Source organism: Selaginella moellendorffii, unplaced genomic scaffold (assembly GCF_000143415.4).
Source record: "Selaginella moellendorffii unplaced genomic scaffold, v1.0 SELMOscaffold_34, whole genome shotgun sequence".
Taxonomy (NCBI): Eukaryota; Viridiplantae; Streptophyta; class Lycopodiopsida; order Selaginellales; family Selaginellaceae; genus Selaginella; species Selaginella moellendorffii.
The window spans coordinates 1,053,343-1,074,989 of NW_003314295.1; the positions used below are offsets into that span (position 1 = coordinate 1,053,343).

At 49.5% G+C, this 21,647-nt stretch overlaps 7 protein-coding genes across 7 annotated transcripts; 5 read left to right on the forward strand and 2 right to left on the reverse strand.

Moving 5' to 3' along the window:
- Positions 1 to 610: 610 nt before the first annotated feature.
- LOC9655775 (AMP deaminase) lies at positions 611 to 3,847 on the forward strand. The gene is made up of 17 exons (XM_002977339.2): positions 611 to 701; positions 761 to 977; positions 1,036 to 1,205; positions 1,259 to 1,310; positions 1,355 to 1,482; positions 1,541 to 1,720; positions 1,779 to 1,846; positions 1,903 to 2,045; positions 2,097 to 2,158; positions 2,211 to 2,324; positions 2,383 to 2,523; positions 2,569 to 2,721; positions 2,776 to 2,940; positions 3,008 to 3,181; positions 3,230 to 3,310; positions 3,358 to 3,456; positions 3,509 to 3,847. The coding sequence occupies exons 1-17, from the start codon at positions 690 to 692 to the stop codon at positions 3,575 to 3,577; spliced, it is 2,028 nt and encodes a 675-aa protein (XP_002977385.2). The 5' UTR covers positions 611 to 689; the 3' UTR covers positions 3,578 to 3,847.
- A 169-nt stretch (positions 3,848 to 4,016) lies between these two features.
- On the forward strand, positions 4,017 to 9,336 carry LOC112348923 (symplekin-like). Its single transcript, XM_024682302.1, has 26 exons — positions 4,017 to 4,417; positions 4,489 to 4,645; positions 4,715 to 4,807; positions 4,866 to 4,980; positions 5,038 to 5,206; positions 5,274 to 5,448; positions 5,502 to 5,633; positions 5,686 to 6,087; positions 6,146 to 6,640; positions 6,698 to 6,757; positions 6,807 to 6,905; positions 6,954 to 7,178; positions 7,239 to 7,286; positions 7,339 to 7,473; positions 7,535 to 7,636; positions 7,689 to 7,862; positions 7,917 to 8,000; positions 8,048 to 8,095; positions 8,150 to 8,224; positions 8,282 to 8,377; positions 8,428 to 8,508; positions 8,563 to 8,634; positions 8,690 to 8,734; positions 8,813 to 8,896; positions 8,955 to 9,058; positions 9,143 to 9,336. Exons 1-26 carry the CDS (start codon positions 4,197 to 4,199, stop codon positions 9,237 to 9,239), a joined length of 3,588 nt encoding a protein of 1,195 aa, XP_024538070.1. The 5' UTR covers positions 4,017 to 4,196; the 3' UTR covers positions 9,240 to 9,336.
- A 99-nt stretch (positions 9,337 to 9,435) lies between these two features.
- LOC9655776 (probable protein phosphatase 2C 27) lies at positions 9,436 to 11,486 on the forward strand. The gene is made up of 4 exons (XM_002977340.2): positions 9,436 to 9,913; positions 9,999 to 10,163; positions 10,239 to 10,450; positions 10,563 to 11,486. The coding sequence occupies exons 1-4, from the start codon at positions 9,671 to 9,673 to the stop codon at positions 11,107 to 11,109; spliced, it is 1,167 nt and encodes a 388-aa protein (XP_002977386.1). The 5' UTR covers positions 9,436 to 9,670; the 3' UTR covers positions 11,110 to 11,486.
- Positions 11,455 to 13,649, reverse strand: LOC9639210 (squalene epoxidase 3). The gene is made up of 8 exons (XM_024682303.1): positions 13,332 to 13,649; positions 13,169 to 13,280; positions 12,915 to 13,089; positions 12,671 to 12,848; positions 12,382 to 12,600; positions 12,048 to 12,326; positions 11,705 to 11,983; positions 11,455 to 11,640 (listed from the first exon to the last, which is right to left on the reverse strand). The coding sequence occupies exons 1-8, from the start codon at positions 13,614 to 13,616 to the stop codon at positions 11,536 to 11,538; spliced, it is 1,632 nt and encodes a 543-aa protein (XP_024538071.1). The 5' UTR covers positions 13,617 to 13,649; the 3' UTR covers positions 11,455 to 11,535.
- An 86-nt stretch (positions 13,650 to 13,735) lies between these two features.
- Positions 13,736 to 16,719, forward strand: LOC9639211 (DEAD-box ATP-dependent RNA helicase 5). The gene is made up of 14 exons (XM_024682321.1): positions 13,736 to 14,335; positions 14,404 to 14,528; positions 14,600 to 14,707; positions 14,770 to 14,850; positions 14,901 to 14,979; positions 15,030 to 15,118; positions 15,163 to 15,219; positions 15,271 to 15,338; positions 15,407 to 15,475; positions 15,536 to 15,629; positions 15,682 to 15,846; positions 15,907 to 15,999; positions 16,058 to 16,384; positions 16,489 to 16,719. The coding sequence occupies exons 1-13, from the start codon at positions 13,759 to 13,761 to the stop codon at positions 16,148 to 16,150; spliced, it is 1,698 nt and encodes a 565-aa protein (XP_024538089.1). The 5' UTR covers positions 13,736 to 13,758; the 3' UTR covers positions 16,151 to 16,384; positions 16,489 to 16,719.
- A 207-nt stretch (positions 16,720 to 16,926) lies between these two features.
- On the forward strand, positions 16,927 to 19,142 carry LOC9639212. Its single transcript, XM_002977342.2, has 6 exons — positions 16,927 to 17,687; positions 17,745 to 17,910; positions 17,975 to 18,151; positions 18,204 to 18,287; positions 18,349 to 18,430; positions 18,504 to 19,142. Exons 1-6 carry the CDS (start codon positions 17,344 to 17,346, stop codon positions 18,956 to 18,958), a joined length of 1,308 nt encoding a protein of 435 aa, XP_002977388.1. The 5' UTR covers positions 16,927 to 17,343; the 3' UTR covers positions 18,959 to 19,142.
- A 125-nt stretch (positions 19,143 to 19,267) lies between these two features.
- Positions 19,268 to 21,645, reverse strand: LOC9639213 (probable protein phosphatase 2C 24). The gene is made up of 5 exons (XM_002977504.2): positions 21,378 to 21,645; positions 20,553 to 21,294; positions 20,130 to 20,468; positions 19,956 to 20,061; positions 19,268 to 19,856 (listed from the first exon to the last, which is right to left on the reverse strand). The coding sequence occupies exons 2-5, from the start codon at positions 21,144 to 21,146 to the stop codon at positions 19,453 to 19,455; spliced, it is 1,443 nt and encodes a 480-aa protein (XP_002977550.2). The 5' UTR covers positions 21,147 to 21,294; positions 21,378 to 21,645; the 3' UTR covers positions 19,268 to 19,452.
- Positions 21,646 to 21,647: the final 2 nt, after the last annotated feature.

Below are 21,647 nucleotides of genomic sequence, written 5' to 3' on the forward strand. Positions count from 1 at the left end.
CATAGAAGAAAAGGGAAATAGGAGGAGCAAGTTAAAGAAGCCGCCGCTCTTGCGAAGGGGCCATTCCGTGCCGCCTCACCAGGACGTGAGGCATGCCAGTCCTGTGGAGATTTGGTGGTCCGAGAATGGGAAGGCTTCCGGGGAGGAGGAGAAGCTAGTGCCTGGTAGCAGCTCGCAGGCTGCGGAGGTCCAGCAGGAGGAAAGCGCGGCTCCAGTAGAAAATGCGAAGAACTTGAAGGATTCAGCTGCTAGTGAAGCTGGAAAGACTGTGGAAAGTGGAAGAACATCGTCACTGAGTTGCAAGTCGAGATCCAAGTCGACTTCTTTGCCTTCTGATCGTGACCAGGAGGACGATAAATCGCAAGTGTTTCCTGTCTTGCCGAAAGTTCGCACTCGTCTCGAAGGTGATATTCATCTGCTCGAATTTATAATTTTCTGGGATTTTCTAGCAGAAAGTGGCCAAACTTTCAATCATTCCGCATCAAACAGGAGAACTGCACACTTGAGACCATCCTCTCCTCCTAAGTCTGGACTTTTTGATATGGATGGATCGGATGAGGATGTGGATATGTTGAATGACAAAGAAGACGCTGTTCTTGTCGATGAAATTTGTGCAATCGAGGAAGCTGTAGCCAATGAATGCTTTGAGGAGCCATTGTTGAGGATGGTACGTTACAGTGGCTGATGACATGAAAATTCTGGTATGCTTTGCTCTTGTTTGTGTGTTCTGATTGGTCGAATGAGTGTCATCGTTTTGCAGGATGACGATCCAAAAAGCTTTGGACTATCACATTCTCCGAGCTTGGAATGCTTGGTCGCATCATTAGAGCAACAAACTGAGAAGTCTGAGACACATTCAGCTAGGCCGCATAGTCTTGCAGACGGGCTTCTCGGAGCGCCTGATCCTGTGGCTGCTGACATTCTAAGAAAGGAGCCACAACAAGAAACGTTTGTTCGCATGAAAGTCACACCTTATGGTACGTATAATCCTCATCATCGTTTCTGACTCCTCCTGTCACATATGTTATGTATCAGACCCGCCTACAGCCGAAGAAGAGGAAGTTTGCATTGTGCTACAGCAGTGTTTGGCTCTAAGAGAAAAATATTTATTTGTGGAAAAGGATCCACCATGGCGGAAAGGAATGTTTTGTGCATCAGGATTTAATCCAGATCCTTTCCACTACGAACCAGAACCTCGATCGCAGGTTTGCCCTCTTTTTTAAATGAGCTTTGACTAACCAACATAGCTAACATCCAGCATGTTTTTAAAGAGATAGATGGTGTTATACATGTTTATGCAAATTCAGAAGGTATGTCCTTGCTACCATGAAAACTTCTAAAGTGGTGTTTTCAGCAAAGGAGGAGTTGTTTCCCGTTCCTGACGCAACTACATTCTTTACGGACATGCACCGAATACTTAGACTTACAGGACTAGGAAATGTGCGAACCTTCTGTTACCATCGGTTACATCTTTTGGAACAGGTAGATCGTATCCTTGCACTTCTGAGAAACATCTAACATCTGAATCTCCTTACTGCAGAAATTTAGCCTTCATCTCATGCTTAATGCGGACAGAGAGTTTCTTGCTCAGAAGAGTGCCCCTCATCGAGATTTTTACAACGTCAGGAAGGTTGACACTCACGTCCATCATTCATCTTGTATGAACCAAAAGCATCTTTTGCGATTTATAAAGTCAAAGCTGAGAAATGAACCCGACGAGGTGACTTACAATCTAAAAGCTTCTATATGTTTACACTCAATGTTTCTTGCCAAGTCAGGTTGTTATCTTTCGGGATGGCCAATATCTTACTCTTAAGGAAGTCTTCGAAAGCTTGGACTTAACAGGGTATGTTTTAGCGGCGATACATTGAAGAAGAATTGGTGTAATTTTGGTATTGCTAGGTACGACCTGAATGTGGATTTGCTTGACGTCCATGCTGATAAAAATACGTTTCATCGCTTCGACAAATTCAATCTTAAGTACAATCCTTGTGGTCAAAGCCGGCTTAGAGAGATCTTTCTGAAGCAGGACAATCTTATCCAGGGTATCTTTTGAAATCAGTAAGCTTTTCATATACAATCCATGCACTGCTCAGGGCGCTTCTTGGCGGAGCTAACAAAAGAAGTTTTTCAGGATCTTGCTGTCAGCAAGTACCAGGTATCATTTAAAGTGGCAGCTATTCCATTCTGGTGGAACTTAAATCCTGCAGATGGCGGAGTACAGGATATCCGTATATGGAAGAAAGCAAAGTGAGTGGGATCAACTAGCAAGCTGGATTGTAAATAACGAGCTTTACAGCGAAAACGTTGTATGGCTTGTTCAAGTAGGTAGTCCGATTTCCTTAAGTTGGTCTTACTGACACGCCACGCTGTGTGATACAGGTTCCTCGACTCTACATATTTTACAAGATGATGGGCATTGTTACATCCTTTCAAACCATATTGAACAATTTATTTCTTCCATTATTTGAAGTCACGATTGATCCTGGTTCGCATCCGCAGCTACACATATTTTTGAAACAGGTAATCTCTTGATTGTTTCTCTCGTCGTTTTATCACGGTGTGTAGGTGGTAGCATTCGATATGGTTGACGACGAGAGTAAGCCAGAGCGTCGTCCAAATAAACATATGCAAACTCCTGCACAGTGGGATATCAACTTTAATCCGGCCTACTCGTATTGGGCGTACTACATTTACGCCAACATGTACACTTTAAACAAGGTAGAAACTTTCAAGAACAGTTCATGGATGATTCTTGTAGTTCTGTGTTGGCAGCTCCGTGAGTCCAAAGGTTTGTGCACAATTAAGTTTCGGCCTCATTCCGGAGAGGCAGGAGATTTGGATCACTTGGCGTCCACGTTTTTACTGGCTCACAACATCGCTCATGGAAACAACCTCAGAAAATCTCCTGGACTTCAGTATCTTTATTACCTCGCCCAGGTTTTATCATGTTTGTTTTTTCGTCCCGCACTTTAAACTCACCTTTTTCTTGTGGTTCGTTTGCCAGATTGGTCTGGCTATGTCTCCCTTGAGCAACAACTCTTTGTTTTTGGATTACCACCGTAATCCTTTTCCTATGTTTTTTTCACGAGGTCTCAATGTTTCCCTGTCAACGGATGATCCACTTCAAATACATCTTACTAAAGAACCACTAGTGGAGGAATACAGCATTGCCGCTCAGGTACGCTCTAAAGACGATCTCAAGCTTAAGTTCTCATTTGTGTCTCAGGTCTGGAAGCTGAGTTCCTGCGACCTGTGCGAAATCGCAAGAAACTCCGTCTATCAGTCGGGTTTTCCTCATCACATGAAGGTCTCTCTTTTTCCACGTTTTGTCAAGCATAACTTGGTGCTCTCCAGCTTCATTGGATTGGACACAAATACTTCAAACGGGGAGCTGCGGGGAACGACATCCACAAAACCAATGTACCTCATATCCGTGTAGAGTTTCGATACGAGGTGAAGCAAGCCTTCTTCTAGCACTCTATCTTGATTCGTTCGCTCGTTTTAGACTTGGCAAGAAGAATTGCAATACATATGTTTGGGAGGCGCCAGAATCTCGGAAGAAATCGATCCATAAGGATAACCCGACGGCTACGATGGCCTCGTCTTATACCCATTCAAAATGGACGTACAGAATTTGTTAGAAAGATTTCCTTGAGGTTAGGTGTCTCGATTAAGGTAAACCGATTAAAAGGCAAGTCGCTCGATCAATGTCGAGCGAATGATCTTATAGAGGATCGATCGATGTGTTCCAATCCGTGCTTTCCTTTAGTACTCTTTTTGATGTGTTCTTCTCAGACTTGGCAAGAAGAGTTGCAATACATATGTATCAGAATCTCGGAAGAAATCGATAACACAACTAAGCATTATTTGTATGAGCATGCATATTGTCTTGTACTCGACGGCTACGATGGCCTCACCTTAAACCCAATTCAAACTGGACGTATAGGATTTGCTGCAAAGATTTACAAAAGTGATGGATATATGGTAGCACAAGCTCTAGGGCTTCAATTGGATATGGCGGCAATCTGATTTGCATCGATTGAGCAGCGGACACATTGAGATCGCGGTTCATCTTTTGGGTAGGGCATGGATGCGGGAATTACGCGGTAGAGAAGAACAGGGTCCAAGAAGTAACACACCAATGCGCAGTTAAAAAGAGAGCAAATTGTAGGGTTTTTGTGAGCGCCGGCTCAATGGCAGCGATGATGGCGGTGCCTCCCGAGGCCCGCGAGCGCGCCGTGGCGCTCCTCCACGACGCCCAATTGCATCCCGACGCCGCGGCCAAGCTCGATTCTCTCCGGGAGCTCAGGGAGCTGGCGCTTCACAGGGAGCCGCGGCTTCTCCCGGAGCTCCTGCCCGTGCTGCTGGAGCTGCGCAACGATCGCGCCAGCGCCATCCGCAACTTTCTTGTCGAGTGAGTTCCTCCTCTCCTGACCTAATCTAGCCGCGCGGCTCACAATGTAGGGTGATCTTTCTTGCTCCCAGGATCATCGAGGAGGTCGGGCTCAGGCAAGTGGAGTATGTTCCGGTGATGATGCCAGTGCTCTTGACATTGCTCCGGGGCGAGCCGGCCTTTGCTCGGCGTGCTATCACTGCTGGTACCAATTTGTTTCGCCACACCTTGGAGTATGTCTTGTTGAAGGTATGGCTCCTGTTCTTGGTGAAACAGAAGAAGAGTTTCTGATGGTTTCTTGTGCTATTCTTTTTTCAGGGAATTTATACGAGGCAAGTGGATAAGTTCATGCAAGATTCTTGGATTTCAGTTCTTCAGTTCAAGGAGTTTGTGTATCCCTTTGCTCAGCAGGTATGGGAAGAAACGAGAGGTGTGTCTTGCGTTTTTCTGAAGTAAGTTTTTGTACTAGCATGGCAACGACGGGGTACGTTTGCACGCTGTGAAGTTTATCGAGACTGTGATTTTGCTCTTCACTCCAGACCCTAGTGGTCCTTCGCAGCCACCGCTACCTGATCGACTCGATGGTAGTACACATATTGAAATGTCGCAGTTACGGATTTTTTCTGGTGTTTTCGTTTCAGGAACGTCAAAAGGGATAAATGTGTCTTGGATAGTGTCTGGCCATCCACTCTTAGATGCCACAGCCATGGGTCAAGAGGCGAGCAAATCGTTGGGATTGTTGCTGAACCAGCTGCGGCAACCTGACGTTTCGGCTCTTCCGGGTCCCGTCGCCATTGTCATCGTGAATAGGTACTTTAGTTTTCAAGCTTTCAAAACGTCAATTGAGTGGATTCTTATTTGGGAAGGGAATGAGCAGCTTGGCAGCCATTGCGAAACGAAGACCGTCGTTTTACGGACGCATCCTTCCTGTGTTACTTTCACTGGGACCAAGTTGTGAAGCGATCAAAGGTGGTCAAGTGGCCAGCGTGGTTACTGCCTTGAAGAATGCCTTTGTCCAGCTTCTAAAATGCACGTATCCTGCGGCAGCACCGGTATGCAGTTTTTATTGTCACTTCTTCCTTTGTAACTTCGTTATTCTTGGCAGTGGCGCGATCGTCTCACTTCGGCACTGCGCCAGATGAATGCCGGAGACGTTGCAGACTTGGCAGTCGAGAGAAGCAGCAGGGGTGGCGAGAGAGAGTCGAGAGAGTCGAGTTCCCGCTCCAACCGAGTAAAAGTGCCGAATAAGCCATTTCTTTTTCCTCCTGTAACGATGTGTGTATTTGTAGGAAGAGAGACAGGATCCACGAAACAAGAGACCCCCACCGCAAGAAAATGGCAATGACGAAGAAAGCTATGGAAAACGCTTGCGGACTACTCCGCCGCCCCCGGTTCAGCAGCATTTTCACCCGGATGCACCCGGATACGCGAATGGAGCGGGTCTACCTCCCATACAGCAGATGATACAGATGTTTGAGGCACTTGCGGCCAAAGGAGAAATCGCTTCGATCGATTTGCTCATGTCGAGGCTCCCTCCCGATACTCTGGCTGATGTCGTGATTGTCAACATGCAAAACCTTCCACCGTCTGTTCCGGCGGACTTCATGGACAAGCCGCAGCTATTGCCGCCGCCTCCGCCGCCGCCACCTATCGAGCCCGTGGCTATGGATGGCAGGCGAGATCCACGAAGGGTGAGAATGACTCTTTGCTACTTGATACTAAATCTCTACTTTTTTTTCTTTGGTGTAGGATCCCCGCCGTATGGATCCCCGTATGGATCCCCGTCGCTTACCATCACCAGGTCCTCCAATGGTGATACCAAAGCAGGAGGACTTACAGCAGCCAGGAGTGCCTCCTGTTTTCAGAACTGTGAAGGCAGAGCCCGTGTCTCCGCCTGTAATGAACAGCAGGGATCCAAGAGCTTCCTTGAAAGCTACGTCCGTGAAAATGGAACCGACGTTTACGCACGTAAAGTCAGAGCCGGACGAGGATATGGGGATTCGGACCATCTCAACGATGTATGGTGCACTGTATCCTTCTAGTGATGCCCTTGACGATAGACAAGAAGCAGGAGCTTCCGGGGCTGGTTTGTCCAGCTTCCTTCCTGTGGTGACGTTAAGTAATGAGCAACGGGCGACTCTTGGAAACTCTGCGTTGACACGCATATTAGAAGGAAGCAAAGCAGTCTCGGCCGCTGGGGGTGGTGGTTTGAGGATCGCGTTATTAGCGCGTCTGACTGCGCAGGCAAGTATTTCGTATTTCGTGAAAACTGTTGTAAACTAATCTACTTTTTTCCTTCAGTCGGCTGAGGCTTTGAATACTTTACAAAAGCACATACTTGCGGACTATGCGAATCATATGGTACGTAAGTGCAGATAAAAGTGATTGTAGTCACGTCTATGTCTTTCAGGGTCATGAACTTGCGCTACACGTTTTCTATGAACTGTACCTGATGCACATAGCTGGTGGAGATAGTATAGAGAAATACGAAAACTTTTTTGTATCTTTGGTAAGCTTATATTCATGCAAGAAATTTGACAACGTTGTCTTCAAACAGAGCCAGGGGTTGAAAGATTCGCTACCTCCGTCAGACAAGTCTTTGAGCAAGCTGTTGTGCGAGATCCCGTTGTTTCCGGAGGGAGCATTTGCGCTCTTAGAAAGTCTTTGTAATCCGATCAATGAGCCCAATGGTGATCGCGTTACACAGGGCTTAAGCGCTTTGTGGAGTCTCATCTTGCAACGTCCGGCAGTTCGGGAGAGGTGTTTAAATATGGCTTTAGAGGTATTTTGTTTTTGGTGTTTTGGCCTGGAAGCGTCCGTGACCATCGTTTTCATTTTGCAGTGCGCTGTTCACGAGGTCGATGACGCTCGAACAAAGGCCATTCGTTTGGTAAGCTTCCAAGTAAATATCATGTCACGAATTGAACTTTGGGTGCCTTCAGGTTGCAAATAAACTGTACCCTGTGACCTTCATTTCACAAAAAATTGAAGAGTTTGCCACTAAAATGCTATTATCTGTTGTAAATGTCGGAGGACATAATGTAGACAGTGAAGCTCAGGAACGGAGCACGCTACAGGTGCTTCTGTTTTTTTGTAAACATGACTGGAATCTTAAAGGTGCTGTGTCTTTCGTAACAGGAAGTTGCTCCCGGCGATCAAGAAGCGAATGCAGCCGACGGCGGGGGAACCAAAGCGGAAGCCCAACGTTGTATGTCACTTTATTTTGCTCTTTGTACCAAGGTCAGTTATTTCATGTCCAGTGTCTGTTTATTACATGTAAACTTACCTGCAGAAACATGCTCTTTTGGGCGAGCTATTCAATGTATACGATCGAGCACCAAAGCCAGTTAAGCAAGCAATTCATCGGCAAATACCTGTTCTAGTCCGGACGGTCGGACAATCTTCCCCAGAACTACTAAGTATCATCTCCGCTCCTCCACAGGGCTGCGAAAACTTGTTACTACAGGTAATGGATGACTCGCCGATCATGGCTGGCATTTTTTACGTTTTGCATGAATAGGTCCTACATGTTTTGACTGAAGGAACCACACCATCGCCGGAACTTATCAAAACGATAAAACAGCTCCACGAGACCAGGATAAAGGTGACTGTCTGGAAATCAATCAGCTAGTTAAATATGTTCTTGTGCAGGACGCGGTATTTCTGATTCCAATCTTGTCGTCACTTTCAAAAGAAGAGGTTTGCTTGTGGCGAAGTTTTGTATCGCAAATTACTGACTGGGAAATGGTTCAGGTTCTTCCAATTTTTCCGCGATTGGTTGATCTACCACCGGACAAGTTTCAAGTTGCACTGGCGCGTATCTTGCAGGTAGGCTGTAGCGATTGATTGGCTTGGTTGGCATTTCATAAGCGTTGGAAATGGCAGGGCTCTGCGCACACAGGTCCTGCTTTGACACCTGCCGAAGTGCTCATTGCTCTTCACGGTATAGATCAGCAACGTGATGCAGTTCCTTTGAAGAAGGTATTTGTTTCTTTTCTCCACCAGGAAGGTTACATATCTATGATTTTCAGGTCACGGAAGCTTGCTCGGCATGCTTGCAACAGCGAAATGTCTTCAATCAGGACGTTTTAGCGAAAGTCTTGAATCAGTTGGTAAGGCCTCTGGTTCGTATCTTCCATTACGTAACATTTTGGAAACTTGATCAGGTGGAACAAACACCTCTTCCAAAGCTGTTCATGCGAACTGTCATTCAAGCTGTTGGAACGTTTCGGTCTTTGGTATGGTTTTCCATGCGTTTACGTCATTGCCTGAAAATCTTCTACGTCCCGACAGGTGGGTTTCGTCATGGATATTCTACTCAGACTTGTCAACAAGCAGGTACTTCTCTCGCGTTCCTTCGCCTTCTTCTTCGAACGTGTTTAATTTAGTTTTCTTACTGGCATATCGCGTTCCCAGATCTGGAAGACTCCTCAATTATGGGTTGGATTCCTCAAGTGCGCGAGCGAAACCACACCGCATTCCTTTCGTGTCTTGCTACAGGTACTACTGTTATCACTCGCAATTGTAAATAACACGCTGATTCTTTTATTACGTGAAGCTTCCAACCGCGCAGCTCGAGAACGCTCTCGTGAAGCATCCAACGTTGAAAACGCCGTTGGCCGCGCATGCGAGCCAGCCGGGTGTCCGGTCCTCTGTTCCCAGGTAAGAAAAGGAAAAAATCTTCTCTTTTTGGTTTAAACTTTCGATCTAGACTTTCGGTCTAACTTTTGTCGGTGTGTCTCGAAGGTCGTCGCTGGTATTGCTTGGAGTGATCCAGGACGACGTAACAGCGGTCGAGGCGGCTAGTGCGCCATCATCGTCAGGGAATGCTCCACAACAGTGAAAGGGAGGACACGCTCGTTCACACGCACACGGACTTCAAACCAGGCACTCAATTTTGTTGATAAAATCTTTAATGCGAATATACTACGTCCCATCCAGCCGTGCGTATCCGACGGCGGTCAGCGGCCGTGCATTAAATATCTGCCATTAGGGCATGGCGCCAGGCTGACCTGGCAACGTGTTTTTTTGCCCTTTCCACCAAAATATATATTTTCTGATACCCCTTTTGTAGGGTTAGGGTTTCTAGGGTTTGCGTGACGAAGACGAGTAGCAGCGAGTAGCGAAGCAGCAGTAGCGCGGACGAGCAGTGAACAGCGAGCACTGAGGAGTGATTTCTCTGCGCAGCGGTGCAGGGATTGTGAATCGAGCGATCAATTGGATTGCAAGTCTGGCTCATACCGAGCAGCGATCGGTGGCGCATTCGATCGAGCTATGGCGGCAGGGGCAGACATATCACAGCCTGTGGGGGCGCTGGAGCAGCTCCCTGCTGGAGGAGGGGCGGCCGGCGCATCCAGCGATCCCATTGCGAAGCCGCCCAAGCCGGTGTACACGGCCACAATTACAGCGTGCCTGACGGCCACTACCACCACTACCACCGCCAGTGTGGGGAGCGCCGGGGCGGGATCTACGGTTTGCAAGTGCGTGAGCACGGTGAGGTTAGCTATGTCGGAAGTGGTAAGTTTCTCTCGAGCAAATGGGTCTATGGTTTCTTAGAATTGCCGCTCTTTGGTTTTTTCCTTCTTTGCGGCTTGCTCGTAAGGTGGAGGAGACTTCTGACCAGAAGGAGGAGGAGATCGCCATCTTCGTGCCGATGATCCGGTCTGGGGAATGGACTGATATTGGGGGGCGGGGACTTATGGAAGACGCGCATGTTAGAGTGGACGATTTGGGGCCTATGGGCGATGCTTCTGGGGCGTTCTATGGAGTGAGTTTCTTCGCTTTCGTTTGTTCTTGCTATTCGGTGTGCTCATTTTCCTTGGTTTTGTTTTCTGGGATGTAGGTGTTTGATGGTCACTGTGGCAAAGATGCCGCACTGTTCGTAAGGGAGCACCTCCTTGGATACATTCTGAGAGACGTGTCCTTCCCTGCGTGCTTGGAGGATGCTGTACGTCATGGCTTTTATCAGACAGACCACGCGTTCGCTGAGGCCTGCCTTCTAGACGAGCAGCTGCAATCTGGAACCACTGCTCTCACTGCTTTCGTGATTGGAAGGTTCGCCGCGTTTTTTTCCTTTTTCTTTTCTCTCCAGAGGCTTCCAGATGTTTAGTTCCTGACACGCGTACCACTTTTCTTTTTGTTTTTTTTCTTCTTTTCTTCCTGGCAGGAGACTTCTAGTTGCGAATGTGGGCGACTCCAGAGCTGTGCTGTCAAGACGAGGCAAGGCCGTGGAGATGTCACGGGACCACAAGCCGGTGGTGGAGCGGACAAGGATAGAAGCCTTGGGTGGCTTCGTCGACGATGGCTACCTCAACGGCCAGCTCGCGGTGGCCCGAGCTCTGGGGGACTGGCATATGAAGGACTTGAAGGTCGGGGGTCCGCTCATCTCGGAGCCGGAGCTCCGCCAGGCCATCCTCACCGAGGAGGACGAGTTCCTCATCATCGGCTGCGACGGGCTTTGGGACGTTTTCACGAGCCAGAACGCCATCGATCTGGCCAGGAAGGAGCTGCAGCAGCACAACGATCCGGACCTGTGCTCCAAGCAGCTGGTGGCGGAGGCGCTGCGGCGCAACACGAGCGACAACTTGACGGTGGTGACGGTGTGCTTCCACGCCGACTGCCCGCCCCGGCTCTCGTCGGACACGAGAATACGCAGGAGCTTCTCGGCCGAGGGGTTGAAAAGCGTCCAGGATTTTTTAAACAGGTGCTCTTGAGCCGGGGGGATAATGATGACAACCATGAAGAACAGGAGAACAGGGTGATAGAATTTCTCTTTTTTTTTTCTCTCGAGCTAGAAGAGATGGAGGAGATAGAAGAACAGGAGGACAGGACGGGGAGGGACACTAACATACTTGAGGCAAACATGTATCATAGTTTCGAAGGTAGCATAGGGGGGAGACTGGGAGTTTTTTCTTCTTTTTGGTTTCTACTACAATGGCTGATTTTTGGGGGAATAAGCGAGACAAGGGAGGAGCTCTTGGAGACGAAGAAAAAAAAAAGATTGCCTCTTGTGTTGCGAGGAAGGAAGACTATGATTCTTGGGACGCATGGAAGCGGGATTGTCCTCAATAAAATGCGATGATTTTATACTTATAGAGCATACGTCTTACATACCGTGCAACGTCGCGAGAAATGTTTTATTACACATGGAGAGGCGAGCGGTAGAACAGCGTCATGATCCACGGGAAGAACATTTGGACGACGCCCTCGGCTTGTATGATCGGGAAGATGATGCTTGCCGCTCCCTGTAAATTAAATCTATGACTGTAAGAGACGAGCTTGCAAAGTTCTCTTTTAAGTTTTGTGTACCTTGACGAGCCGGAAGGCCACCCAGAAGTTTTTCGGAGATGGATACCGCAGTAGAAGGCGGCCCACTCCAAAGAAGGCCACTGCGAAGAAGTGAGCGACGAGGCTGAGAGGACGAGGATTCAAGCCCGAGAGTAGAGCCACTGGACCGCTCGAGAAAACTCCTCCCAGGCTTAAGTAGTCGAAGCATGCCTGTGTCATCTCGGTCATTGCAACGTCGGGCGACGCGCAGAAAACTCTGTAAAGAGCACCGGCTAGAGTGTTTATCGTCGATGCAACAGGCTGCAAGACGATCGATGGCTTTAAGTACGAGTAGAAAAGTTAGTTTTTGAGAGAACACCGTTACCTTTCGTCTCGTGTAAAAGGCTTGGAGGTAACTGCAAACGGCAGCTTGGTCTTTAAAGCTTACCACCGGCCGCAACATGTCTCTGAGAAGCACAACGTCGGATAACGCGACCGTCATTCCACCTCCCGTTAGTGGATGACGCATGTTGAAAGCATCGCCCAAGAGTAATGCGCCCGGTTTCGGAATGGGGACAGCGGGCATGATCTTGTTTTCCATGCTGCGGATCTTGGTTGTGTCACTTGCAGCGGCAATGAAAGAGTCTCGGAGCTGGACAGGGAGCTGTGCAAAAATACTAAATACCAAGACGAGTTTGGACTGAAAACCGAGAACGTACCTGAGGAGCAACGTTGTTTATGAGATGGTGAGCCATCTTTCCACTTCTAACTGATTGCATGACTTCCTTGGGGCAGTCCACCAGGCACCGAATCTCAGTGTTGCTGATTGGATAGAACAGAATCGGCGAGGGATTCGCCAGAACGACATGACCAAAATTCGAGTATGGAAGGTGGCAGTTCTCAAGTATCAAACCGACGAAATGCGATGGCACGTCAACCTGCACAGAAAACAGACACACAAGTGCTTCGCATTTAGACGAGACGCTTACGGAAAAACTCCAAACTTACCTTTGGCGTGCAAAGATTTTTCCTCAAGTTAGAAGAGTATCCATCGCAGACGAAAGTAATAGGCGCATAGGCTTCGACCACTTGTACTCCGTCCTCCTTCTTTACTCTGTATCGTACCCCCTTCACGATTCCATCGCCCTCTATCAACGACAAAACTGTTCCTTCAACCAATTTAACGCTGCCAAGGAAAAAACATGGGAAACGTGATGCACAGACAACATAAAAAAGACTTGGACAAACTTACGTGTGGAGCGAATCCGCCTTTTGTCGCAGCCTCTGGACAAATCGCCCATGATGGAAGCTCCTCCCGGCAACATCCTCGGAGCGACCTTTCAAGGGGTACCCGACTTTGGCATCTCGTCCATCTTTGAAGAGTGCATAGCCGTGTACTCTTTGCGCCTCTATCTCGTCCACACAGTCTGTATAGAATATCGCAAACTCAGTCAAGGCAAAGAGGAGAAACAAAAGAAACAAAGTAGAAAAGAATGAGCTCAGTACCTTTCATTCCAAGCTCCACGAGCTTGAGATAGCCACCGGGTTGTAGCAGCTCTCCAACGATTCTATCCGGCTCGGAACAATCCCTCTCGATCAACAAAACTCTTCGCGAATCCTGTTAATGGCTGTTAAACACAGATTTTTTTTAGAGCTGGAAAGGAATCACCTTGCCAAGCGCGTACGCGAGGGCGGCCCCAGCGATCCCCGCTCCAACCACGATGCAATCCACCGCATCGCCCTCTCGCTCGACGCCGCCCCTCTCCTTCTCCGGCGGGACTAATGCTGCAGCGACATTGCTGCTCTTGGAACTCACCTTTCGCGAGAGCGCTGTGACAGTGAGCGACATTAAGAGCGCGAGCAGCGCGACCACGATGCTGAGAGGAGGCAGCAAGCAGATGTGGCGCATCAGACCCTGCGCCATTCCCAGATCGCTCATTCCTCCTCCACCCATGCATTCTAACCCTAGTTCTTCGCTTGACGTGGTCCAATCACTGCCCTAGAAGAGATTGCTTTGTCTTAAAAGTGCTCGGCATTTAAAGATTTGCCACGTCAGTGATAATTAGGGTTTGGGAATATTTCGGCTAGGGTTTAGCATGGGGAAGAAGCGCGCCAGCGATCGCGCTGCTAGCGATCGCGCGGCGGCGGAGGATTGCGATGGTGATCGGTGTCGGATTGAGAATGCGGAGCTGCGGCAGAAGAAGAAGAGGAAGAAGAAAATCGACGATGACGGTGAGCCGGAAGGTGAGAATGTAGTGGCTGATGAGCCGAAATTTGGCAAGAAGAAGAAGGAGAAGAAGAGGGATCATGCTGACAACGAAAATGCGGCTATCAAGGGAAATTCTAACGGGATCAGTGACGAATTGTACGAGCCAAAATCTGAAAAGAAGGAGAAAGACAAGGGAGATCGTCAAATCGAGGTCGATGATGCTGCTAGCAAGGAAATTTGCAATGGGAAGCCAAAGAAAGTGGAAGACTTGCTAGTCAGTCTGAATGGACGAGATAGCTCCAATGCAAAGTTTCAAGCTCTCGAGTCCTTCTCGGCAGCCAAGCTCCCTGCTGACGTGATGAAATGCTGTAGCGGGTTTGAGAAGCCGTCTCCTATACAAGCTCACTCGTGGCCGTTTCTTCTCGATGGAAGAGATCTGATTGGAATCGCAGCTACTGGCTCCGGTAAGTTTCGTTTCTTGGAGATGTATCAAATCTTTATATGTTTTTTTTGTCTTTCTGGTTTGTTCCAGGCAAAACTTTAGCTTTTGGTGTTCCCGCTCTGGTTCATATCCTCAACCATAAAAAGAAAGAAAAGAAGCATTCAAAGGGATCACGCTGCCTTGTTCTCTCTCCAACTCGAGAACTGGCCCAACAGGTTAGTGATTTGTCTTTTTTAGGAAGAAGGCAAACCTTCGAACTTGACATGTGTGATAATCACGTCTCAAGATTGCTGCCGTTCTTGAGGAAGCTGGAGCCAGCTGCGGCGTTAAAGTTGTATGTCTTTATGGAGGGAGTTCCAAAGGGCCACAGTATTCTTCTTTGAGATCTGGCTGTGTGAGTTGTCAAACAAACAATGGGCAGTGACATTTTTCTGATTCATGTCATTTGCGGTGCAGGATATCGTTGTTGCCACACCTGGTCGCTTGCAAGACTTCGTTGATGAGGGCGTTTGCAAGCTTGATCAAATTACTTATTTGGTAAGTAGTTAGTATTGTTCATCAATTTCTCAAGTGCTTATGTTTCGCAGGTTCTAGATGAGGCTGACCGCATGCTTGATCTTGGCTTTGAGCCTGCTGTTCGAGCAATTGTTAGTCATATACCCCAGGGTACGGAGGTTTTAATCTTTTCAAGCTATCACTTACTTTTTTTCTTTCAGAAAGACAAACCATAATGTTTAGTGCAACCTGGCCAACTTCTGTACAAAAGCTTGCCCAGGAATTCATTCAGGACGCGAGTCCTGTGAAGGTGCGTTTATTTTTACCACACAGGAGCTTATAAGTTTTCTCCAGATTACTGTAGGATCAGAAGATTTATCTGCTAATCATGACGTCACGCAGATAGTTGAGGTTAGTTTTGTTGGCTGGCTTTAGATTGATGCTCACAAAGACTGTTTGTAGGTGCTTGACGATAAGTCTCGGGACAGACGCTTACAGGAATTGCTTCGGCTATACCATAAAACAAAGAGGTGATGTGAACTGGTTTGAGATGCTTTTTGATATTGTTTTCTTACTAGAGTGCTCGTTGGATACACAGGAATCGAGTCCTGGTTTTTGTTCTGTACAAAAAGGAGGCGGTCCGAGTAGAAAACTTTCTCCAGAAACAGTAAGTGGACGGTGTGACTGTTTGTATGATCTAAGACTTCCCACGTTTTTCGTGCTATAGAGGTTGGAATGTGACGGGCATACACGGCGACAAGTCTCAACAGGCACGAAATCAAGCTCTTAGTGCGTTCAAGGACGGGTCACATCCTTTACTGGTAGAAAGTCATCGATCCTCGTTGTCAGCTCACAGTTTTTCTTTGCTTTTAGATTGCCACGGATGTGGCTGCGAGAGGACTCGACATTCCAGACGTAGAGTTCGTGATAAACTACAGCTTTCCTCTCACCACCGAGGACTATGTGCACCGCATTGGTCGCACAGGCAGAGCTGGAAAGAAAGGAACCGCGCACACTTTCTTCACCACTGCTGACAAGGTACGCACTTTTCTTATTGGGAGGAACAACTCGAGTAAACTTTGATTCTTGTCTTCTCAGGCTCGCGCTGGGGAGCTTGTCAACATTCTAAGAGAAGCTCGTCAGATCGTCCCGGAGGAGCTGCTCAAATTCGGCGCTCACGTTAAGAAGAAGGTATATTTGTTCTGTCCGATCGATTCTTTCCATGGAAAACCGAGTTTTTCTTTCGCAGGAATCAAAATTGTATGGAGCTCACTTCAGAGAGCTCGCTGCCGATGCGCCAAAGGCCCAAAAGATTACTTTTGATGTATCAGACGAAGAGTAGAGGATTTTTAAAAGAGCTAGCATATTCGCCTAGGGTTTATCGGGCATCCTAGGGTTCTTGTGGAGGCGCGATGGCGATGTCGACGTTCGTGATGACGCTGGCGGCGATCGGCGCCGCGTACGTGATGATGCGAGGCGACGTGGTGAAGTCCTCGGCGGTGCTGCGCAGGAATCTCAAGCAAGTCAAGACATGGCTGGAGGAGGATCTCCCTCACGAATCCTCCCAGGCTGCGAGGTAAGCCCGCCCTTCCCCCGATCGCAGCAAATTTCGATCATCCATCGCCTCTTTCGTCCCAATCCCGGGCATTCCAGTGATTCTTGGTAGCTCTTTCTTCGCAGGAGCATTGACGTCAAGCCCAAGCACATAGAAGAGCGGCCGATTTCGTCCATGCCAGTCGATCCACAGCCGCATTCTCACCAGCAGCCGCAGCCGCAGCAGCAAGCAAATCCCCCAGATCAACAGAAGCAACAGCAAATGTGAGAGACCGATTTTAGGGTTCTTCGCTATCAACGGCTCAGATAATAAGAATCACCGCCGTCCGCGTGTCCACGTGGACGACATCACTGGCTTATCGCAATCCATAGTGACAGGAGTGGTAATCGCGTCGCCACCTAAATCCAATCCGGATGGAGCGTCTCGCCGCCATAGCCCGAATCAAATACTGCCATTCACATTCTGCCACGTGGTAGGAATATCCACAAGTGTTCCGCCAGCTAGGCTCGGCATTTTTTATACGTCGACCACACAAACCCTCCTTTAAATTTTCCCTTCCTCTCCTTTTTTCGCCCTTTCTCTTCCGGCAAGAACTGAGATGTGCGTCTAGCGCCTTATCTTCTTCTTCTCTTATCCGATTGGTTCTTCCATCTTGAAATATCTCTCGTCCTCTAGATTTCTTGACCCTCCATTGTCGGCGGTGGACGCATTGTAGCGCAGCACGAGCTAGGGTTTGCGTATCCGGTTTCGCGGTCGCGGATTTCTTCTCTAGGGCTCAGTGAGAACAATCCGTGAGGATTGTCAGCGCTACTGTAGATTTCTACGCCGCAACCGCACTGCGCGGCGCCACTGTTGGAGGGGCGAGCTAAGCATCCAGGTACTTGAGAGAGATTCGCAGCTTTAAGGTCAATCCGGCGGGCAATGTGATGACGAGGAGGAGCTCGGCTTTCTGGATTTAAGCGAAGAAGAAGAGGAAGAAGATGGAGGAATTGGATAGCAAGGGCAATTTCTCCGTCCTGGGGAAGCCCGTGGTTCTGGAAACAATGGCAGATCTACTGGCCGCGATGATGCCAATTTGGGTCGCCATTGCGTTTGGCATCGTGTTGGGCTGGTCGTGGAAGCCTCGCTGGGCAAGCTTCCTCGTGTTTGGGCTGAGGAGCCGGACGAGGCTGCTGTGGAGCACGCCGCCAGGGCTGGGAGCGAGGCGGCTGTGGCTGGCCATCACGGCGGTCACAGCTTGCTCGATGCTCAAGGAACTTTGGCTGAAATTCAGCGCCTGGAGGTGGCCCAGGACGGATTTTTCTGGCAAGGAGACGCAGTCAAGGTACTTCGGCTTGTTCCTTCTTTTCTTTCTCATAGCGAAGTTTTGTTGTTCCATCAGTTCATCTCCGGGTGACCAACAACAAGCCAACTGTGCCGTCTCCGACGAAGATTTGAGAAAGTTTTTGCTGTTGCTCGAAGAGCGCGATGGAGGGCCGGCGTGGCAGATGATGATGGACCGTTCCACGACAGGCATGGCTTACCAAGCTTGGCGACGCGACCCTTCCGTAAGTGATTTCTCTTGGCTTTCTCTTTTCGTTTGTCTGATGTTCTTTCTTTCCTTGTCTCTAGAATGGCCCGACGCAATACAAGAGCAGAACCGTCATTGAGGGCATCACGCCGCAGCTCATGAGAGATTTTTTTTGGGACGACGAGTTCCGAGTGGAGTGGGACGATATGCTTCTCTCCGCGAAGACGCTCGACGAGTGTCCCGAGACCGGATACATGCTAGTACACTGGGTTAGAAAGGTACGGAAATCTCCTCGACTCGGGTGCCACAACTCAAACTTCTGCCATGCAGTTCCCATTTTTTTGTAAAGACCGTGAGTACACGATTGGGAGGCGCATTTGGGAGCACGGCAACACATACTACTGTTTACAAATGGTAAGCATCATTTACCCATGGCAGCGTCGCTCACTCGCCAGCTTTGTTTTGTGGTTAACAGGGTGTCGAAACAGACAAGGTTCCCCGCAAAAACAAGCCACGACGTGTAGACGTGTTCTACTCGAGTTTCCGGATCCGTGCAGGTATAAAGTGGTAGTTTTTCTTCTTCTTTTTGTTTTGTATGACTCATGGACGTGTCATTCCTTGAATTGGCAGTGGAGTCCCGGAAGGGCGATTCCCAGCTGACCGCGTGCGAGGTGCTGCTGTTCCACTCGGAAGAGATGGGAATCCAAAAAGATCTGGCGAAGCTAGGCGTCAGGCAGGGAATGTGGGGATGCGTCAAGGGCATGGAGCCTGGCGCTCACAGCTACTTGGCCTCCCGCAAGAGCGCCAAGCCCCTGTCGCGGCCGGCGCTCATGGCACAGATCACCACCAAGGTTCCGGCGTCCGTGTTTCGAGAGCTCGGGATCGCCGACACGACGCTGGAAGTCCAAGCCGGCAGCGGCAGTGCCGTGGAGGAGGTGTCGGCCGAGAACAAGAAAAACGTTTGGAGATGGATCATCCTGGGTGGCGCGGTGGCGCTGGCCTGCGGCGTGGACAGGGGCGCGGTGGGCAAGGTGTTACTGTTTGGGATCGCGAGGAGGCTGGGAAGGCTTGGGAGGAAGCTATAGGAGATGTGGAGAAGCGAGCGAGCGAGTGAGCGAGCGACACACAGCATGGGCGATGGGTATTATCTTTTCTTCTTATCACAGCTTTGTTCTTCGTTGTCTCGAAGGCTGGAGGAATAAGTCGATTCATCAATCCAATGAGTCCAGCTGCATTGCATGGTTCTTTGAGATGAGATTCTTTTTTTTTTCTTATGATGAACACGAGAGGAATAATCTACTGCTACTTTTTTTTCCATAGAGGAATGGGCAATGGTTCTTTAGAGTCTAGACTTTTTTCCTCTCGCCTATCTATCCATCTCGATGAGGAAGAAAAGTAAAAAAGATGATTTTTTTTCTTGTAAAGAAAGGAAATTGGTCCTTGTTGGACTTTTTCCTTCCCAAAGTTACAAAGAAAAAATTTAAAAATTTGATCCGGTTTACAGCATGAAAAAGAAAAGAACAAGCAAGCTTTTTTTCTTCTTTTTTGTGTTCTCGCTGGAAATGGTGTAGCTTCCATACTAGCTAAGAGTGGAGGAGGTGGGAAGAGGCATCGTCCTCGTCGGCGGAGGAGCACCCATGGAAGCTGTCGACGAAGAATTTCTCTTCAAATCAATCACCACCACAGTGATGTTGTCTTTGCTCCCATTGTGCAAGGCGACCTTGAGGAGGAGCGAGGCTGCCGTGCCACACGGGGAGTCGTCCTCGTCTTCACAGCTGGTGGAAGTTCGCGAGATATTTGACGTTGCTCGGCGGGGGGGGCGGCGGCTCGAGAGGCACTTTCGAGCTATGTCGCAAGCGGCCTCGTTCGTGACCTTGTCCCACAGCCCGTCACTCGCCAGAATGAGGCACTCATCGTTGTCATGCCGAGGCAGGCACGTCACTTCCGGGTTTGCAATAAGGAACGGAGTCATGAATTGGTCGCCTGTCACCAAAGGAAGAAACAAGAAAAGGCCACGGCTCCGGTGTTAAAAAGCAAGCGAGGAAAGAAAAACAGGGACGCGAGACTTATCAAGAGACTCACCTATCGATCGTGACATTGCAAGAATTCCCAAAATCCGGGGGATGTCCCAGTTGATCACTTGGCCCCCGGCAGCCTCCACTCGAGCAAACTCGTCCGGTCTGCTAGGCTGTGGAGGAGGAAGACACAAACAAACATTCGCGTCAAAGTTCTTATGAAAGAAGAGAAGAACTTTACCTTGTGATCGACCGTGAGGGGGATGGCTCTTCCGCCACGGGACAGCACGGCCCGGCAGTCTCCACAGTTTGCGACCACGATCTGGCTGCAGCCAACCACGGCCACCACGGCGGTGGAGCCGACGGTCTCTGGAATCTGGACGTCGCAGCCGTTTCCTGCGCAGTTGCTGCAAGCGTCGCCGCCGCAGCTGGGCCTCCGGACTTGCTCGTCCACCTTGAGGAAGCAGCCGGTCATGACCTCCTCCCACAGCTTCTCCGGATCACTGGTCTCCTCTTGCCTATGTCTGTTCATCTCGTCCACGAGAACGCGGTGGAGCCGGTCTCGACAATATGCTGCGGCCTGAGAAGATCCAACAAAAACACGCGAAGTTAGTAAGCTCGCGGCACAGGAAACAAAAGGAAGCTTTGGAAATCCCAGACTAACCTGTGATCCACCGTGACCATCGTAAACTCCAAAGAAATGGTAGCTCGACGAGGAAGAAGTTGACGCTCCCGAGCAGCCATTGAGGCTGCAAGGCAAGCTCAGGAAATCCGGCTCGGTGGCGACAGTGTCCTCCATCTCTCGCCTCCTCCCGCAAACTGACACTGTTCCATACGGCGGACAGGAGCTCTGGCCCAACGAGCAGCAACACCCAAGGTTGGGCAAATCCTCGGAGCTCACAGAGCTCGAGGAGGAGCTCGAGAGCAAAGATGGTAGCATGTCCTCGCTACATTTTCGCTCCTCCTCCTCCTTGCTTTGCTGCTGCTGCTGCTGCTCTTGCCCCTGCTGCTGCTGCTTGTGTTCTACCACCTCCTCCTCGCTCTTCATCTCCTTGCACAAACCTCCTCCTCCCTGGAAGTTAATCCTCGAGCGCTTGAACAATCCATTCCCCGAATTGGCCAGAATCCTGATGCGTCTAATCTCGATACGCTTCCTCCTCAGCGCGCTTGCCGCGCTCTCGCAAGGAAGAACGTCCACGCCCACGCCCTTACATGGGCATGCGTCGTCCGTGCTTTTGGAAGGAGCCAGTGCGTCCATATGTCCACCACCCGCAAAAGCTGTAGCTCTTGGAGCGCGCTAGAGATGCCGAGTGCCGAAAAGCCCCCTGTGTGCTACCAGCTAGCCAGCAAGAAGAGATCCCAGCTACGATTGATGGAGCATTTTCCCCTCTCGAATTTCCCCCAACCTGTGAGCTCCAGCGCCCGGCCGAGCAGCGATTAATTGCCAGATCCAACAGAAACCCCAGGAATATCGACGAGGATTTCTTACCATGGATCATGCGAGTGCCAAACAAGAAAAGCAAGGCAATCTTCCCTCGATTTCTCCCGATTTCTCGGAGCCGCGCGCTGGCCGCTGCTGGGAGAATCTCCGCCGGGCGCTCGATCGCGTCCCTTGCTCGCTCGCGCTCGACCTAGGTGAGCGCTCAAGCTCTCGCACTCGCTCTCTATTTTTTCGTTCGTCTCTCTCTCCTCTCCCCGACTCAGAAAAAATGGGACGGGAGAAAGGGGCAGCGCGGGCAGGAGGGGCAGGGCGGGCAGC

Coding starts and splice junctions, on each gene's coding strand:
- LOC112348923 (XM_024682302.1), top strand. CDS start 4,197: ATGGCAGCGATGATGGCGGTGCCTCCCGAGGCCCGCGAGCGCGCCGTG. Junction 6,906..6,953: donor AAAACTTTTTTGTATCTTTG/GTAAGCTTATAT, acceptor GTCTTCAAACAG/AGCCAGGGGTTGAAAGATTC. Junction 7,287..7,338: donor GAACAAAGGCCATTCGTTTG/GTAAGCTTCCAA, acceptor GGGTGCCTTCAG/GTTGCAAATAAACTGTACCC.
- LOC9655776 (XM_002977340.2), top strand. CDS start 9,671: ATGGCGGCAGGGGCAGACATATCACAGCCTGTGGGGGCGCTGGAGCAG. Junction 9,914..9,998: donor GGTTAGCTATGTCGGAAGTG/GTAAGTTTCTCT, acceptor CTTGCTCGTAAG/GTGGAGGAGACTTCTGACCA. Junction 10,451..10,562: donor ACTGCTTTCGTGATTGGAAG/GTTCGCCGCGTT, acceptor TCTTCCTGGCAG/GAGACTTCTAGTTGCGAATG.
- LOC9639211 (XM_024682321.1), top strand. CDS start 13,759: ATGGGGAAGAAGCGCGCCAGCGATCGCGCTGCTAGCGATCGCGCGGCG. Junction 14,708..14,769: donor CTTCTTTGAGATCTGGCTGT/GTGAGTTGTCAA, acceptor TTTGCGGTGCAG/GATATCGTTGTTGCCACACC. Junction 15,630..15,681: donor ACGGGTCACATCCTTTACTG/GTAGAAAGTCAT, acceptor CTTTGCTTTTAG/ATTGCCACGGATGTGGCTGC.
- LOC9639210 (XM_024682303.1), bottom strand. CDS start 13,616: ATGGGTGGAGGAGGAATGAGCGATCTGGGAATGGCGCAGGGTCTGATG. Junction 13,090..13,168: donor CGTGGAGCTTGGAATGAAAG/GTACTGAGCTCA, acceptor TATTCTATACAG/ACTGTGTGGACGAGATAGAG. Junction 11,641..11,704: donor TGGCCTTCCGGCTCGTCAAG/GTACACAAAACT, acceptor TTTAATTTACAG/GGAGCGGCAAGCATCATCTT.
- LOC9655775 (XM_002977339.2), top strand. Junction 1,721..1,778: donor TGAGAAATGAACCCGACGAG/GTGACTTACAAT, acceptor TTGCCAAGTCAG/GTTGTTATCTTTCGGGATGG. Junction 2,325..2,382: donor ACGTTGTATGGCTTGTTCAA/GTAGGTAGTCCG, acceptor TGTGTGATACAG/GTTCCTCGACTCTACATATT.
- LOC9639213 (XM_002977504.2), bottom strand. CDS start 21,146: ATGGACGCACTGGCTCCTTCCAAAAGCACGGACGACGCATGCCCATGT. Junction 20,469..20,552: donor ATGGTCACGGTGGATCACAG/GTTAGTCTGGGA, acceptor GGATCTTCTCAG/GCCGCAGCATATTGTCGAGA. Junction 19,857..19,955: donor TGCAATGTCACGATCGATAG/GTGAGTCTCTTG, acceptor CTTTGGTGACAG/GCGACCAATTCATGACTCCG.
- LOC9639212 (XM_002977342.2), top strand. CDS start 17,344: ATGGAGGAATTGGATAGCAAGGGCAATTTCTCCGTCCTGGGGAAGCCC. Junction 17,688..17,744: donor GGCAAGGAGACGCAGTCAAG/GTACTTCGGCTT, acceptor TTGTTCCATCAG/TTCATCTCCGGGTGACCAAC. Junction 18,431..18,503: donor GAGTTTCCGGATCCGTGCAG/GTATAAAGTGGT, acceptor TTGAATTGGCAG/TGGAGTCCCGGAAGGGCGAT.